This window comes from Bos indicus x Bos taurus, chromosome 12 (assembly GCF_003369695.1).
Source record: "Bos indicus x Bos taurus breed Angus x Brahman F1 hybrid chromosome 12, Bos_hybrid_MaternalHap_v2.0, whole genome shotgun sequence".
Lineage (NCBI taxonomy): Eukaryota > Metazoa > Chordata > Mammalia > Artiodactyla > Bovidae > Bos > Bos indicus x Bos taurus.
Genome location: NC_040087.1, coordinates 48,456,537 through 48,472,015, shown reverse-complemented (window position 1 = coordinate 48,472,015; position 15,479 = coordinate 48,456,537). Strand labels below are relative to the sequence as shown.

Genomic DNA, 15,479 nt, shown 5'->3' with positions numbered 1-15,479 from the left:
CGTTGCTTATGCTCTTCTTCCCATCTGGAGAAAGAAATGGCAACCCACTCCAGTTTTCTTGCCTGGAAAATTCGATGGACAGAGGAGCCTGGCAGGCTGCAGCCCATGAGGTTGCAAAGAGTCGGACATGACTGATCACACATATACCTCTTCCCATCTGTTTCTCAACAACCAGTTATCACCTGGGTCAGATGAACTCTGGGCATGAAATGATTTTAGATTTATTTACATTTATTCTTTTCAACAAACATTTATTTACTGAGCACATACTATGTATTGAATGTGTGTGTGCTCAGTCACTCAGCCGTGTCCGACTCTTTGCTGCCCGATGGACTCTAGGCCACCAGCCTCCTCTGTCCATGAAATTTCCCAGGAGGGAACACTGGAGTTGGTTGCCATTTCTTACTCCAGAGGATCTTCCTTACACAGGGATTGAACCCCACGTCTCTTGTATCTCCTGCATTGGCAACCAGGTTTTTACCATCGAGCTACCTGTTAGACACACATATAAACCTGGGGATAGGCATACTCTTATGAACAAAAAGACAAAGTCATGGTCATCCTGGAATTTACATTCTGGTGTAATAGCAGATAAAGAATTTGTCCGCTAGTGATGGAGCACAAAGATGGAATAGAATATACAGAGGCTTGGAGGACCAGCATATTTGACTTGGTTGAGGTGTAACATGAGCAGAATGGTGGAAAACAGGGTTGGGTAGCTTTTTAGAGGCACATTGATGAATGGTTTGAGGTGCTTCTTCTAGAACAAGGTAAATCTTCAGACACGCTGAGTGACTGAACACACACACACACACACACACACACACACACACACACACACACACGTAAGGACTTGAGAATGACCTTAACATCATCTCCCTTAGTGTGTCCATGATCAGCCCGCCTTTGCCTTGCCCCTCCCACTGTAGTCCTGGTTCTCAGCCTTTTGATCTAACAGCCCGAAGGTCATTAGCCAGAGTGGCTGAGATACTGCTGGGCTCATGCAGCTTTGAAGCCAATGTCAAAGTACCCAGTAGTGAAGAATCTCTATCCAGGCCAGCAATAGGAAATAGATATGAGTCTCAGATATAGACTAGTAACCTTGGACAGATTGCTTAATCTCTCTGAACCTGAATTTTCTTGTCTAATATGCACATAGTGTAAAAAAAAATTGCTGGGATACTAAATGACTAGAATGGAACTCTATAAAACTTCCTCTTTTGTTCACTGAAGTTTCCTAAATACCTTGACAGTGCCTAGTACTCAGTGTTTTTTGAATGAATGAATGATATAACAAATATAAAGCACCTGAAATAACACTTGGTACATGAATGCTCAGTAGATTATACTTTTTCTTGTTATTATAGTTGTTTCTATGTATGTGTTTTAAGTATTGTAATTGTTACATAATTATTGTTTGAAATTACGAGACCCTGGAGTCCTATTGTGGTTGTGTTGCACTAGTTCTCCTAGTGTTAACATTGTTTCTATACTCGAGTCCCTGACTTTGCCCTATTATCTTTTGTAGTGCCTCATGGTTCACAGACATGGCTTGGATAGGATGAAATAACTTGGCTGTAGAAGTGTTCATGCCTGCAGAATCCCAGGGACGGGGGAGCCTGGTGGGCTGCCGTCTATGGGGTCACACAGAGTCGGACACGACTGAAGTGACTTAGCAGCAGCAGCAGCAGAGACCCTCCCTGCATGTTTAAGGAGAGATTTCGTCAACTCGTGACCAAATAATTCAGAATATGAATGACAAAATAAGTTTTATTACAGTTTGTATTAATGCTGGGGTGGAAGTTTAAGTGCTCAGATGACGTTTCTAAAAATTTTAGTGTAAACTATTATTTTAATAATTTAGCACTTTGTGCTGTGTACTAAGTCGCTTCATCTGTGCCCAGCTCTTTGCGACCCTGTGGACTATAGCCAGGCTCCTCTGTCCATGGGATTCTCCAGGCAATAATACTGAAGGGGTTTCCATCCCCTCCTCCTGGGGATCTTCCCGACCCTTTCCCAACATAGAAAACACTGATTCTTGCTATCAGGAAAATACAAGTTACTGCATTGCATGTGTGGTTTTACCAGTTCTTAAGAAAGACACAATTCCATGTTTCAGTGTGAGGGGATTATGGAAGGGTTTTGTTTTTGACTGAAGACAGATATTTCAGAAGAATGTATATATGGATCATTGAAACCACTGAAGGGGATTTAAGCTGTGAGTCCCAGCGTGTCTGTAGTTTGACTTCTAGTGGTCCCAGTTAAATATGGTCATTAATGTGACATCCACTCTGCCATGCTGCAAAGCCATGAAACCTGAAAGTCTGGGTCAGAGTGGCAGTCCAAGTTTGAACTAGTGTTTATTTTGTACCATTGGAGGTACTCTGATTATGTGTATGCCCACTACAAAATTGATTTACCAGTGTTGAGGCTATGTGAGCTTAGAAAGATAAGCTTTTATACTTAAGTGATTATAAATTATATGTGAGGCCCAAATGTATGTCTCTGGAATGTAAAAGGTAGAAGACGGAGTTCCTATATCATCTTAAGTACATGAAACTATTGTGAAAACATTGAATGATCCATCGAGGATAGGACTATTTTCAAAACAGGTAGCAGATGAGATTACCATAGATTTTTCTGGATGTTACATTCAGGATGGGACTGACTGAATTAATTATGAGATGTTTCTAGGATAGGAATGTATAATTGTAATAAGCCAAGTAAATATGTTGAAAGATTGATTTAAAGAAGAAAATCTGAAATAGCTTTGATACCAGTGATGTATTTGAATTCTTATTGTTATTCCCCAAAATGTTGATACTTCGCTGGTGATTGGAAGCTGCACGTCCCATTTGTTCAGGGACTGAATCAGCTCAGCCCTGAGAGGAACCATTGATGGAGAGTCAAGAGTTCCTCTCTTGGGGCCTTCAGTAAGGTGCTGTGTCTTTTCCCATGTTGATGAGGGTTGACTGTGAGCATATGCACACAGAGAAAGACGGAATAAGGAGAGGGAGAGAGGAGTGTAGTGGATGGGAGCTTAGCTAGGACTCAGGCTCATTTGATTTGGAATCAAGCTGCACCAATTACTAGTTGAGTGGCCTTGGACAGTTTAACCTCATTGTATCTCAAATGCCTCATCTTCTGATAACAGAGTCTTTACTGCTTGATTTACTATAAGGACTGAAAGTGAAAGCGAAGTCGCTCAGTCCTGTCCGACTCTTTGCGACCACGGACTATAGCTTGCCAGGCTCCTCCGTCCATGGAGTTCTCCAGGCAAGAGTACTGGAGTGGGTTGCCATTGTCTTTTCCAGAGGATCTTCCTGACCCAGGGATCGAACCCAGGTCTCCCACATTGTAGGCAGAGGCTATATAAGGACTAAATGAGTACAAATCCCTTAGCGCAGCGTCTAATCCACAGTAGATATACAAATAGTAGGTGTTATTATTTGTTTGTTTGTTGTTGTTTAGTTGCTTAGTTGTGTCTCTTTGTGACCCCATGGACTGCAGCCCACCAGGCTCTTCTGTCCATGGGATTCTCCAGGCAAGATTTCTGGATTGGGCTGCCATGGCCTCCTCCAGGGGATCTTCCCAACCCAGGGATTGAACCTGTGTCCCTGAGTCTCAGCAGGCAGATTCTTAATGGCTGAGCCACCAGGAAAGCCCATTGTGTGTGTTACCAAGATATTAATAATAGTAAAATGATAGTTGTTTTATACTACCTGTTGTTGCATAACAGCAGATAATGGAAGCCTTGACTAGACACTATTCTAATCTCTGAGATGTGTTGATCCTTAGAAAGAGCAAAATTCACTCATTCTCTTGCATTTCAGCCAAAATTTGGGAGTTGGATAAAACAGTTAATGTCTTCTTTGAAGAAATGACCTATTGGTTGAATGGCATAAAGGCTTGAAAAAAGTTGTTACCATTGTTGATTTTGTTGTTATGTTAGAATTGAATCAAAAAGGGTGGTGATTGACTTTTCTATGAAGTGGTTTTTTAGCAAATCCTAATTTCCTTATAATCTGATACTTTTGCTTTTCCTATTTATAGAAAGTGAAAGTGAAAGTCACTCAGTCATGTCTGGCTCTTTGCAACCCCATGGACTTGTACCCCCAAGGCTCCTTTCTCCATGGAATTCTCCAGGCCAGAATACTGGAGTGGGTAGCTCTTCCCTTCTCTAGGGGATCTTTTCAACCCAGGGATTGAACCCAGGTTTCTTGCATTGCAGGCAGATTCTTTACTCTCTGAGCCACCTGGGAAGCCCAGAAAAGCAGTCAAAGGGTGATGCTTTTCACCAGTTGGTATATTTGCAGTAGGGCTTCCAAGGTGGCGCTAGTGGTCGAGAACCTGCCTGCCAATGCAGGAGACCTAAGAGTCACGGATTCCATCCCTTAGTTGCAAAGATCTGCTGGAGGAGAGCATGGCAGCCCACTCCAGTGTTCTTACCTGGAGAATCTCATGGACAGATAAGCTTGGCCGGCTACAATCTAGGATCTCAAAGAGTCGTACACAACTGAAGCGACTTAGCACACACGCACGCATGTTTGCATTATAAACTCCTCAGAATCTTTTCTGAACGTACCTCAACCCATTTGGTGCATGCATCCTGAATTGCTACTATGTCCCTTTGATCACCGTTGAATATAACTTGGGCGTGGGTGGGGGTAATTCATATTTCTCAGTACCTCTAGCCAAACACTGGAGATTCATGATGTTAAATGAATATGTCCTGCATCTTGAGAAATCACAACAAATCTCAGTAGATATTTTTGGCTTATGAAGGGAAACTTGGCTTAAAAATTAGATTTATTGAATGTTGACTAGCTTGTTCTTTATTACTTAAATTGTGCAAACTGGATAACCCATATTCTGGAGGAGGGAGAGGAGGAGATCTGCGTTCTGCGATTTGGAGGATTCCAATCTACCACTCCAGTTTGTAGTATTGACTTGGAAAGTCATCCTTGTTCTCTGTTTTTCATGGGAGATTATCAGTGAGCATCATTTTTTTTTTTTTTTCCTTCCTCCATGTTCCATTCAGAATACTATGAGATGCCAGGATTGAGCACAGTTGTTTTATACCGCCTTTGACTGGGAGAACTAGTATCAGCTGGATTGCTAAGCCCCATATCTTATTTGGCAAGTACGAATGTCCAGAGTACCATTCTGATCCAGTGCACATGTAACTGATCAACAGCCAGCTAATCTGATGGTAAATTTGGCTTTAATTGATACATTTTACTCATATGAAGTAAGTAGCATAGGTATATAGATGCGTGCATGAATATAAACACATGCACATAAATTATATAGGGTTGTACAATATCACAAAGTTTGTCACAACATAAAGAGTACCATGTTACTAAAATTGACTGTAATTTTATTTTCCTCAATCAGGCAATTGGATTCTCCTGTAAATGCATTTTGATCAAGATCATGGCAAGATTTGTTTGACAGCAATTTCAAATTATTACAGTTTGTTATATATTTAAAGTCTGCAGTCAGTTGAGACTGTATGTATCTGATTTTAGTTTAGAGAGAGAAATCTATTGTGTTTTGTTCCAAGGACTATACTCTTTAATACTGTAAAATTATCACGTGCTTTATAAAAACCATACACCTTGTTGGATGGTCTGGAATATGGTGTGATGCACCGAATATGTGTGTTTCTCTTTATGCTAAACAAGGTTAGAATCATGAATGCAGAGATTAATATCCCTCACGTGTGTATAGTATAACTTTCAGGCATATGTATGCATTGAATCTGTACTAGTTGCAAGAGTTTCTTAAAGATTGGTTCCTTAGCTGTGAACAGTGTTATTTATGATGTTTATTATGGCTGTGCTTTGGCTGATCCTGGAAAAACCAGGGGAAGAGAAATATTTGCAGGGCAAACTTTATTTAAAAAGAAATTTTTTTTGGAAAACATATTGGATTTTTGTTGACTTTTACATGAAACTGACATGTAATCGTGTCTTTAACACATCTAGAATTATTTGAGTACAACAACAGCAACACAAATGATATTGCAGATGCAGTGATATTTAAATGTACTCAATGGAATATGAACCCAGTCCGCTTTTTATGATTTATCTGTTTTTAACTTCAAAGGCTCTGGTTAGCTTGCCTTTAAAAAAAAAAAAAAAAAAAGAATGAGTTGATCACAGCCAGCCAGGAAAACAGCTGAAGTATATCAGCTGTAAATTGGTATAAAGCACTAAAAGGGACATTAGTCTCTAATCAGTTTCTAACAGTTCATTAAACCTGCCTTTCCAGAATCGTTCTTTGTCTTTCCCCTTTCTTTGCAAGGCATCTTCTTCTCTTTCCACCTGGGCAAGACCTCCTCCAGGGTAGGAAACTATATCAACTCATCCTTCATTGTCTACCAACCAAACAGCCTCCCAGAGGCTTTGTTAGGGCGAATTCCTGGCTGCTGTGAAGGACTGGGCACTTGAGGGTTTGGGTACCTCCTTCCTAGGCTTCCCTGAGGCTGAGATGGGGCAAGCCCAGCTGGCCGCTTCCAACCATGGAAGCAAGTGCCCCATTGGGATTTGAGATCCATGCCTGATGTGTAAGCAATCCATCAGTCTCCCTGAAAGGATTTTAAGCTTGGAACAAATGCACTGAGCTCACCAGTTAACACCAGATTTCCTCCTATTCTAAGCCATGAGGGTGTGAAAATCCCTCCAAGATACGGACAAATCAAAAGCAAACATTAAAAAAAGTATCCTATCAGTGTTAATAATATTGTACTTTTCTAAGAGAGGAACATGACAGTAATTTTCTTTTTATTCCCTAACAAACTAGGTAGCATGGAATTTCTGAATGCTCATTAGTTAGCTTTAGTGTAAATTTGCTTTTTCTTGCTGTTGGTTTCTCTGAGCAAATATTTGTCATGAGTGGCCCCATACATTTTATTTCTTAGAGTATTTTTGTTAAACAAAAAAGAGAGTCAAGAAATGGGAGAAATAATTAGAGCTTCACCATGCTGCACTCTGTTGGTATTATTTGGTAATAAAAGCATTTAATTTATGATGTGTTGAAGTGGGAGTTTTTATTCAACTGTCTGCTGGGGAGAAAAGCAACTCTATGAATGGGGAAAACTTGATGGTTTAGAAGTGATTTTAACCTTTGTCACCATGTAGGCAAACATTTAGAAAATGTCTTTTTTCTTTTAGTGAGACCACTTAAGTGTCATGATTACATTCTATAACCGAGCAAAGAAGCTATCCTAAAAATTCAGTCAAACTTAGTGATTTTAATTTCTGGATTTAGTCAGTATTTGAGAGTAAAGTTGGCATTCTCAACATATTTTAAAACCTGAGCCTGATTTTCGCCTGAAGCAAACACTGATGTGTGGCTTTATGACTCCCTTCCTAGGTTATTGACTTCAGAAAATCCCCAAAGTCGTGGAAATTAGTCAAAGATAACCTTGATTTAATCTTTTTATAAATGTTGTTGGAAATTCTATTGAACCACATAGAAGTAAAGTTTTCCTTTCAAGAGGTGGCAAATGGAGCCAAACATATACCAGAACAAAAAACAAATTGTTGTTTATTCTTTGATTATGATTTCAGCTTAAGAATTCATTCTTAATCCAAGACTTACATTAGTTGTTTTCGAAGAAGGTGTTTGAGGTTGATAGGTAGAAATTTTCATTGAGTCAGGTATGCCACAATACCAGAATTAACTGTCTAGTATTATAGTTTCTTGCTTTTAAAATTATTTAGACTTTGACAGGAATATGAGAGTATATAAATTATTGTGATCTGTTTTCTTCTTTATGGATTTCTGTATGCAGTACAACCTCCAAAGCTAAAGGAATAAAGAAACTTGCCTTGCATTTCCTTCCACTATTTGCAAAAGCTTGATGAATTATTCCAGCCCCATATAAATTAATGTAAGGTTTCCTTACTCCAGTTTATTATCATCTGACCTGCAACCCAGAGGTCAGAGAATCAGACTGATTAATTCAAGTTCTTGGTCATTATTTCTAATGAAAGTTCAGAATGGGGGGATAATTGGTGGTGCGGGTATTCTCATTTAATTATACTATATTGTTAAAAAATTAGGTTAGCAGTACTAAATGTGCTACAATGATGGCAGATTCTACCAGATGTCTTCCGTTGAAGGCTTTATAGCTGAATTTCCCTGTCTCCCTTTTTTTATTCTCAGAATATCAATACCTTCGAGAACAGAATGTTAATGCTTGATGGGATGCCGGCAGTCAGAGTCAAAACAGAGCTTTTGGAATCTGAGCAAGGGGTAAGTGAGTTTCCGACGACGCCCCACCCCCTTTTCTCTCAGACCCTGGCAGGCATTCATGTCCAGAGTGTTCTGAGATTTGCAGAACACTTCTGATTTTTCACTTGCTTCAGCTTTTGTCTCTTGAGTAACAATCCTCTGAGATAAGTGGGTGATTCTTACCCATTTGCAACCTCAAAACATTACTAACTTAGGAAAGATAGCTTCCTAAATTTAGGAAGACATAGTGACCATATGGCTTTATTTAAATGGATTCATGTTTTGGAAAGCTGTAACAATCCAGAGCACAGGGGAAATGTTAAAAAAAAAAAGATGAGACTATAACCTCAATGTCAATATAGATGGGTTCTGACCAAGTTGGGAAATTGCAGAGTACAAGTAGGGGAAGGTTTACCGTTTGTTCGATGGACTTCTCTTTTGACATTTGTGTTTACCCTTTCTTAGAGTTGATGAAATTTAGGTCAGTGAGTTTGAAAAGCACATAAAAGCAAAAGAAAGCTTGTTGAACAATAACATAGCCAAATGACAGTTTATGGCTACTGAGTATATGAAGACTCTTTAAGAGCAGAGCTAGCTTTTTTTTCTTTTTAATAAGGATGTGGGTGATTTTATAATTGTTAACATTTATATTAATAGATTCGCTTGTAAAAACCATCCTCAGGACAATGTGTGGCTGACCACCTTTTATGTTTTTAAGGGAGAAAGCACCATCTACCTGTGTTATTAAGCCAGCATTACAGAGCAAGTACTTATGACCAAAAAATAAAGGACAGTTAAATATTTAATCTTAATCTTATTTATGTATCCTTTATTCAAATCAAGATCAAAGCAAAAGCTTAGGTACGTTTTAGAATTGAACAATCAAAAGATATTTTAAGTGTGAGTAATATCTCACAGTTAAAAAAAAATCAGTGTGCATCAGTTCTTCTGGGACCCCGTTCAGAAGGTTAGGATATTGATGTAGCAAAAGGATTTCATAATGAGGACAGTCAAGGGCAAGGATCTTGATGGTTGTGTTTGAGGGTCCTCCAGTAACACCCCATTCTTGACCACTGTGTGCCAGGCTGTGTGGCATTTCATAACATATTTCTCTTCTGTATAAGCCAGTGTCTGAAACAGACTCCCATCATGTAGAGGATTTCATTTCATCTTTATGTTCAGTGTAGCCTGGGGAGCTCTGAAATGAGCATTGTGGAGTATATCAACCGGAAATACAACCCCACAGTTCTCTATGTGACGTAATGACTGATGCCCAGAGATTCAAGCAGAAGGCCATGGCGAAAGAAAAGACTATATGTCAGTTATTAATAATTGTTTTCTAATTTTAAACCTTCAGGAAAAGTCCTGTGTTCACCTGGATTTTCTAGCCTGCCACTCAGCAAATTAAATCCTCCGAACAGTTTTTTACCTTTATTGTTTTAGCTTAACCACGTTAGAATGTGTTTGATCTTTTCCCAGTTCTGTTTTCTTAATCTAAATGCATTAGCATCAGTTTAATAAAATATATTTCCACACGCCCTACGTTTAACAAAACATACAAACCATAACATCTCATTTGGAGAAGACAGCCTGATGGAAAAGTGAAAAGAGTATATTTCACAATGTTGGTTTTATTTCACAATATGTTCCTCAACTTGAATAGCAGCAAATCTGCTCCAGTCGTACATGTTGAAGGAAGGCAGAAAACCCCAACATATGCTGTATATACAGAAAACCAGTTAGAATATTACCAGGGCTACTGGTCAAAGCCAGGACAGTGCACTGTTGTCACGGTCCTGGGAATCCAAAGAACATCTGGGTACTTGTGTCTCCTTGACTATCATTTTTCAATTTTAAAGTAAGGCTTGCATGAAAGATTTAGGTACATAAAAAACAAAAGCCAGTATTCCCAGGGGTTTTACAGCATGCATAAGCAACTCGTGTCACATTATTTATAGAAAGTATTTTTTGGTTCTCAAATAGGGACAGGAAAAGTTCTAAGTTCTAGGTTTTACTTAATTCATTAAAATAAATTTTCCTCCTTGTGAATGGAACTGATGTTGATATTTTAGCCCTAATTTAGATTTTGTATGTTGGAGGGGAATAGAAGCTGAATTTATTCTTTTTCTTAGCAATATATTTACTTTTCTTAAATACATGGCAGATATAACTGCATTCCCTTTGACAGTAAAACTTTAAGAGAAGCACACCACGCTATTTAATGAATTTCAGTATTATGATTGATTATTTTTAGAATATAATTAATTGTATTTAGTTATTTATAATACTTTTAAATGGCAACCCACTCCAGTGTTCTTGCCTGGAGAATCCCAGGGAAGGGGGAGCCTGGTGGGCTGCCGTTTCTGGGGTCACACAGAGTCGGACACCACTGAAGTAACTTAGCAATAGCAGCAGCAAGTCAACTCTTCTTTAAAGAGATCAAATCAGCAATTTTAGTGAACTTTAATTTTGGTTCCTTTACTGAAGTATCTCATTGAGGATGATAGGATGGGTGATAATAATGTGGAATTTCAGAATCTCAGAACTATTTTAAGATAAGGAGTGCTAGATTCTAAACATGATTTCCATGTTACAGAACTCTTTCCTTATTGAGTATTAAAGTCTGGTTGAAGTTTGATTCTTCGTAAGAAAATGTAAATATATTAGTGAAATTAAAATCATCACATATATGATTATGGGCTTTTGAAAATGAGATGTTACAGTGAACAAAATTATAGAAATGTGCCTGTGCATCACAGCAGTGAATGGAAAGGCTGAAGCTGGTGTGTTGGTGGGTTTCTGTAATCACTCAGGAAACCTAGTTTTAAGACTTTTCCATCAGTGTTTAGGACAAGGAAAGTGAACCTGCCTTTCAGATTGTAGGCAGCATGGTAAGATCTGCTACTGTACATGGACCTCCTGTCTCAGGGCACTATGGAAGCATCTGTTCCTTCTCTCTTTCTTGCTATAAATAGTCCCTTAGGTCTCCAGCTGTCAGCTGGTCTCTGTATGTGCCCCCACCCCTTCAAGGAATTCAGGGCCGGATGAGCTCATTTTAGAGCTTAAAGAAAGATTGTGGAACAGGCCACGGTTGGCCACTCAGTTTACTCTGGGAAAAGTTCTGGCTGCCTTGCCTCATCTCCTTAATAGTTTTATGATGCGTGTATGTGGTCCCATCTCTTCAATTAGATTGTAAGCCCTTAAAGAGCAAGAACTATTTTCTGCCTTTTTCTTGTAGTTCCTGGTACTTGGTAAATACATGTTCTATGCAGCTCGTCCAGGCATTTTAATTGGCATATGAAAAATATGAAATCAGTCAACAGCTAGTTACGAACCTGCTCCGTCTACCTCGTAAGGTTGTTGTGAGCATAAAGATAAGCACTGAAAAGAAGAGATTGCCATTGGTGACAGTCTCCATCTTGCAGCCATGTTAACCGGATAGATAAGGGCGGCTCATTGAAACCACTTCTGCGTGTCCCCTTCTGTTTGGAACCCTCTTGATAGTGAAAGTAGTAGTTGCTCAGTCTGTCTGACTCTTCGTGACCCTCTGGTCTTTAGCCCGCCAGGCTCCTCTGTCCATGGGGATTCTCCAGGCAAGAATACTGGAGTGGGTAGCCAGGCCCTTCTCCAGCGGATCTTCCCGACCCAGGGGTTGAACCCGGGTCTCCTCCATTGCAGACAGATTCTTTGCCATCTGAGCCACCAGGACAGTGGTTAGTTGTATTGAGGTTGCTCATTTTTCCAGTCTCCTGAAATGGGACTTCAGCTTTCTCCAGGCTCATCGGTAGTACAGCGCATGCTGCTGTGTGGTCCGTGGCAAGGTCACGTGCTCCTGTGATACACTCCAGGGGCCCAACGTGGAATGTGGGGTGACTTTGTCTGTGACGTTTGGTGCTTGTGTTCCTCTGGGACAAGAGCTTCCCAAATGCTGTCAGCCTTTGAATATTCTAACATGTTACTGAGCCCAGGACTAAAGCAGAAAGAGGAATTCTGGAACTATTACACCCAGAGATAAGCCTGTGTACAGAGAACGGGCACCACCTCAAAGACATCAAACGTGATTTTATTCGTGGCCCTGCAGCTCCCCAGCTGGAATGGCATTGGCAAGGAACTGCCCACCTCCAGGCCTCTGTGTCTTCATCTGTGCAGTGGGGGTGTTGAGATGAGGCCTTCCAAATTCAGCCGGACTGTCTTTAATTTTGGTAACAGGCATGGAGTGAAAGAAAGTGAAACTTAGTTGCTCAGTGGTATCCAATTCTTTGCAACCCCATGGACTGTAGTCCGACAGGCTCCTCTGTCCATGGGATTCTCCGGGCAAGAATACTGGTGTGGGTTGCCATTTCCTTCTCCAGAGGATTTTCCTTACCCAGGGATCGAACCCTGGTCTCCTGCATTTCAGGCAGGAATGAGAGAAAGCATTTTCAATTATGAGTCTAAAAGTGATACTGAGATGAAAATGCCTGTATATGAAAACAGAAATGTGCTGACTTTACGGTGAGACAGGCCTGAGTTCAGATGCTTCCTTAGCCAGGGGCCTGCTCTGTGGGCCCTTTTGGTCTCCCGTCTCTGTCCACCCAGTCCCCCTCACCTGGGAAGTGAAGCAGACCATCTAGCCTCACAGGAAGGAGCCTGCCCACATGCGGTGGCTGCTCACGGAATGTTCTCCTTTTGTGTAAAAACAGAATTAGAAAGGGCCCCATTGCTTCACTTTCCATTTCTGCAGTTCTCATCGTTATTGAGTAGAGAGTTCAACATCTGCCTTAGTTTATAATCCTTAGAGAGGATTTAAGGTAAATCTCAAATCAGAAGCATTCTTTTTTATTTTAATTTCTATTCAAGTATGTTTGGAAAAATGTTTCAAATTCTTATCAGATTTTATCTTGTAGAAATACAGAATGAATGCAGAAATCAATTATTATTTTAAGATAAAAATGATATCACCATTTGGTGTGATAATGGTATTTGACCATAATTTTTAAAAAAGGAACTCTTGGGTTCGCATACTTTAAAGATAGTTGTTGAAGTTTTTACAGATGAAATGATTCAACAGCTGGGAATTGCTGCAAAACAAAAATGGGAGAGTGGATGAGTGGAGACAGAGATGTAATAAGAGTGGTCATGATTTCATCATTAGTGAAGCTGGGCAGTGGGTACGAGGGGGATTGTTTAACTCTTCTTCTGATTGTATATAGGTTTGAAATTCTTTAAAGTATAATTTTTTAAAAAGCTCTCAATGAAAATATGATAGATACATAGTAGGTGCATAGGTGTCAGAGGGGGACAGGCAGGAATCACTTCTCATTCAGACACCTTCATTCTTCTTGTTCTAAGACCTGAAGAGTCTTCCACGGGAGTGGAGCAGAGTCCCTGTTCCAGTCACAAGCATGTTGGAGCCCTTGATTTCTCCTCCTCTCTCTCCTCTTTTCCAGGCAGGTGCAGTTCTGACCAGGGGGCTGGTAGGCAGAGGGTAGTGGTAAGAGTGTGGCTGAGAGAGAGGAGGAGATTGAATGTTCTGCCCATTAACAAAAAAAAAAAAAAAAAATGTATATTTGCTTTACGGTGCTGTGTTCATTTCTACTATACAGCAAAGTGATTCAGCTATACGTACACATATATACCCCCTCTATTTTGGATTTCCTTCCCATTTAGGTCACTGCAGAGCACCGAGTTCCCTGTGCTAACAGTAGGCTTTCATATCTGTTTTATACGTACCACAGACCGGGAGCCGGGAAGGGGACAGGTATGGCAGCAGAGGAGAGATACATTCCATTGTATCCTCCATGGTTTCCTACCAGAGAACATCAGCCCTGGTTGGACCAGAGATCCCTGAGTGCCCTAAGTTTAGAGTTAAGACAAAAGAGAACGATGGTCTTTTCTCTGGAGTAGCTTTTGTAAACCCTTCTTCAGGACATCCATAACAAGGTGTTGAAGGAAGTTCTGTGTCACAGAGGACCGACTGGTGCCATTAAGGTGACTGAGTTGCCGCTTCCTTCAGAGCAGAGCTCATGCTTCATGTCTCCTGTTAGTCTTCATTCTCCCAGCACAAGGAGTTGATTGGCAGGGCTCAGCCAAGAGTGATCAATGCAGATGCTGTTCGTTGTAAGTGGGAACCAGTGTCATACTTTAGAATTGAGAGGATTTGGAGACAGGTGCCTTTCTGGAAAAGCCCCCAGTCCTTAGGTTTAATAAATGAAAACAGGTGCAAGTGTTGTTGTTGCTGTTTAGTTGCTAAGTCGTGTCCAACTCTTTGTGATCCCACGGACTGCAGCGTGCCAGCTTCCCTGTCCTTCAGTATGTCCCGGAGTTTGCTCAAACTCGTGTCCGTTGATGTCATCAAAGATGCCATCCAGCCATCTCATCCTCTTGTCTCCCCCCTCTCCTCTTGCCCTCAGTCGTTCCCAGCATCAGGGTCTTTTCTGAGGAATCGGCTCTTTGCATAACGTGACCAAAGCTTCAGCATCAGTCCTTCCAATGAATATTCAGGGTTGATTTCCTTTAGGATTGACTGGTGTGATCTCCCTGCAGTCCAAGGGACCCTCACTGTAGTTGAACCTAGATTAGAGATTGGCAGTTAAATTAGAATTCAGTGGCTTTAGAGGAAAAGAACACACACTCAACATCACATCTAGCTTCTTTTTCCTCAGTAAACCACGATGTTTAATTTAACATAAAAGATTTAATATACATTTGTGTGTCAAGGCTTAGTAAGACAGTGTTACTTTAATGACTTCATCAGAAGAGACGAGGAAGCATTATAAAAATGCCACTTGTATTACCCTTCAACAGCACCTCATTATTACCTCCCCTACTGTGGGAACAGGCGCCAGCATAGTAAATTGGTAGAATTATCTTAGACATATGAATTTGCTTATCATTTAATATTCTCTGATGACCCACTGCTTGAGATCTTTTGATCTCTAGTCAAATCTTTGCATGTCACTACCTGGCTTCAAAGGAAAACATAGGCAGAAGCTGTGCTATTGCTAATATGAGAAGACTGTTTTTTTTTAAAAAGCAGGAAAAAAATATCTATACTTACAAAACTCACATTTTAGGGAAGAGCTGTCTTCCACTATAGAAGCAGAGTTGGACTGATTTTTAATAATGTCAGAATGGCCAATAAATGTATTAATAGAAAGAATTGAAAATCAATGAGCTGTGATGGTAATTACAGATAGCACCCAAGGGAAATATAGCTGGCAGCCTAATCCCTTCCCTCGGGGCCTGCCCTGGGC

The 15,479-nt window shown here is 40.3% G+C and overlaps 1 protein-coding gene across 9 annotated transcripts in view; it reads left to right on the top strand.

The window, feature by feature from the left end:
- The window catches only part of KLF12 (Kruppel like factor 12), a 532,835-nt gene that overhangs the window by 237,779 nt on the left and 279,577 nt on the right, over nt 1-15,479 (top strand). For 8 of the 9 annotated variants that reach the window (XM_027557687.1, XM_027557686.1, XM_027557684.1 and 5 more), the window contains one exon: nt 8,176-8,265. In XM_027557687.1, the coding sequence (XP_027413488.1) occupies nt 8,176-8,265 (90 nt within the window). Of the gene's footprint in view, nt 1-5,046; nt 5,213-8,175; nt 8,266-15,479 lie in introns of those variants that run through there. The other variant, XM_027557688.1, reaches the window with a different exon arrangement.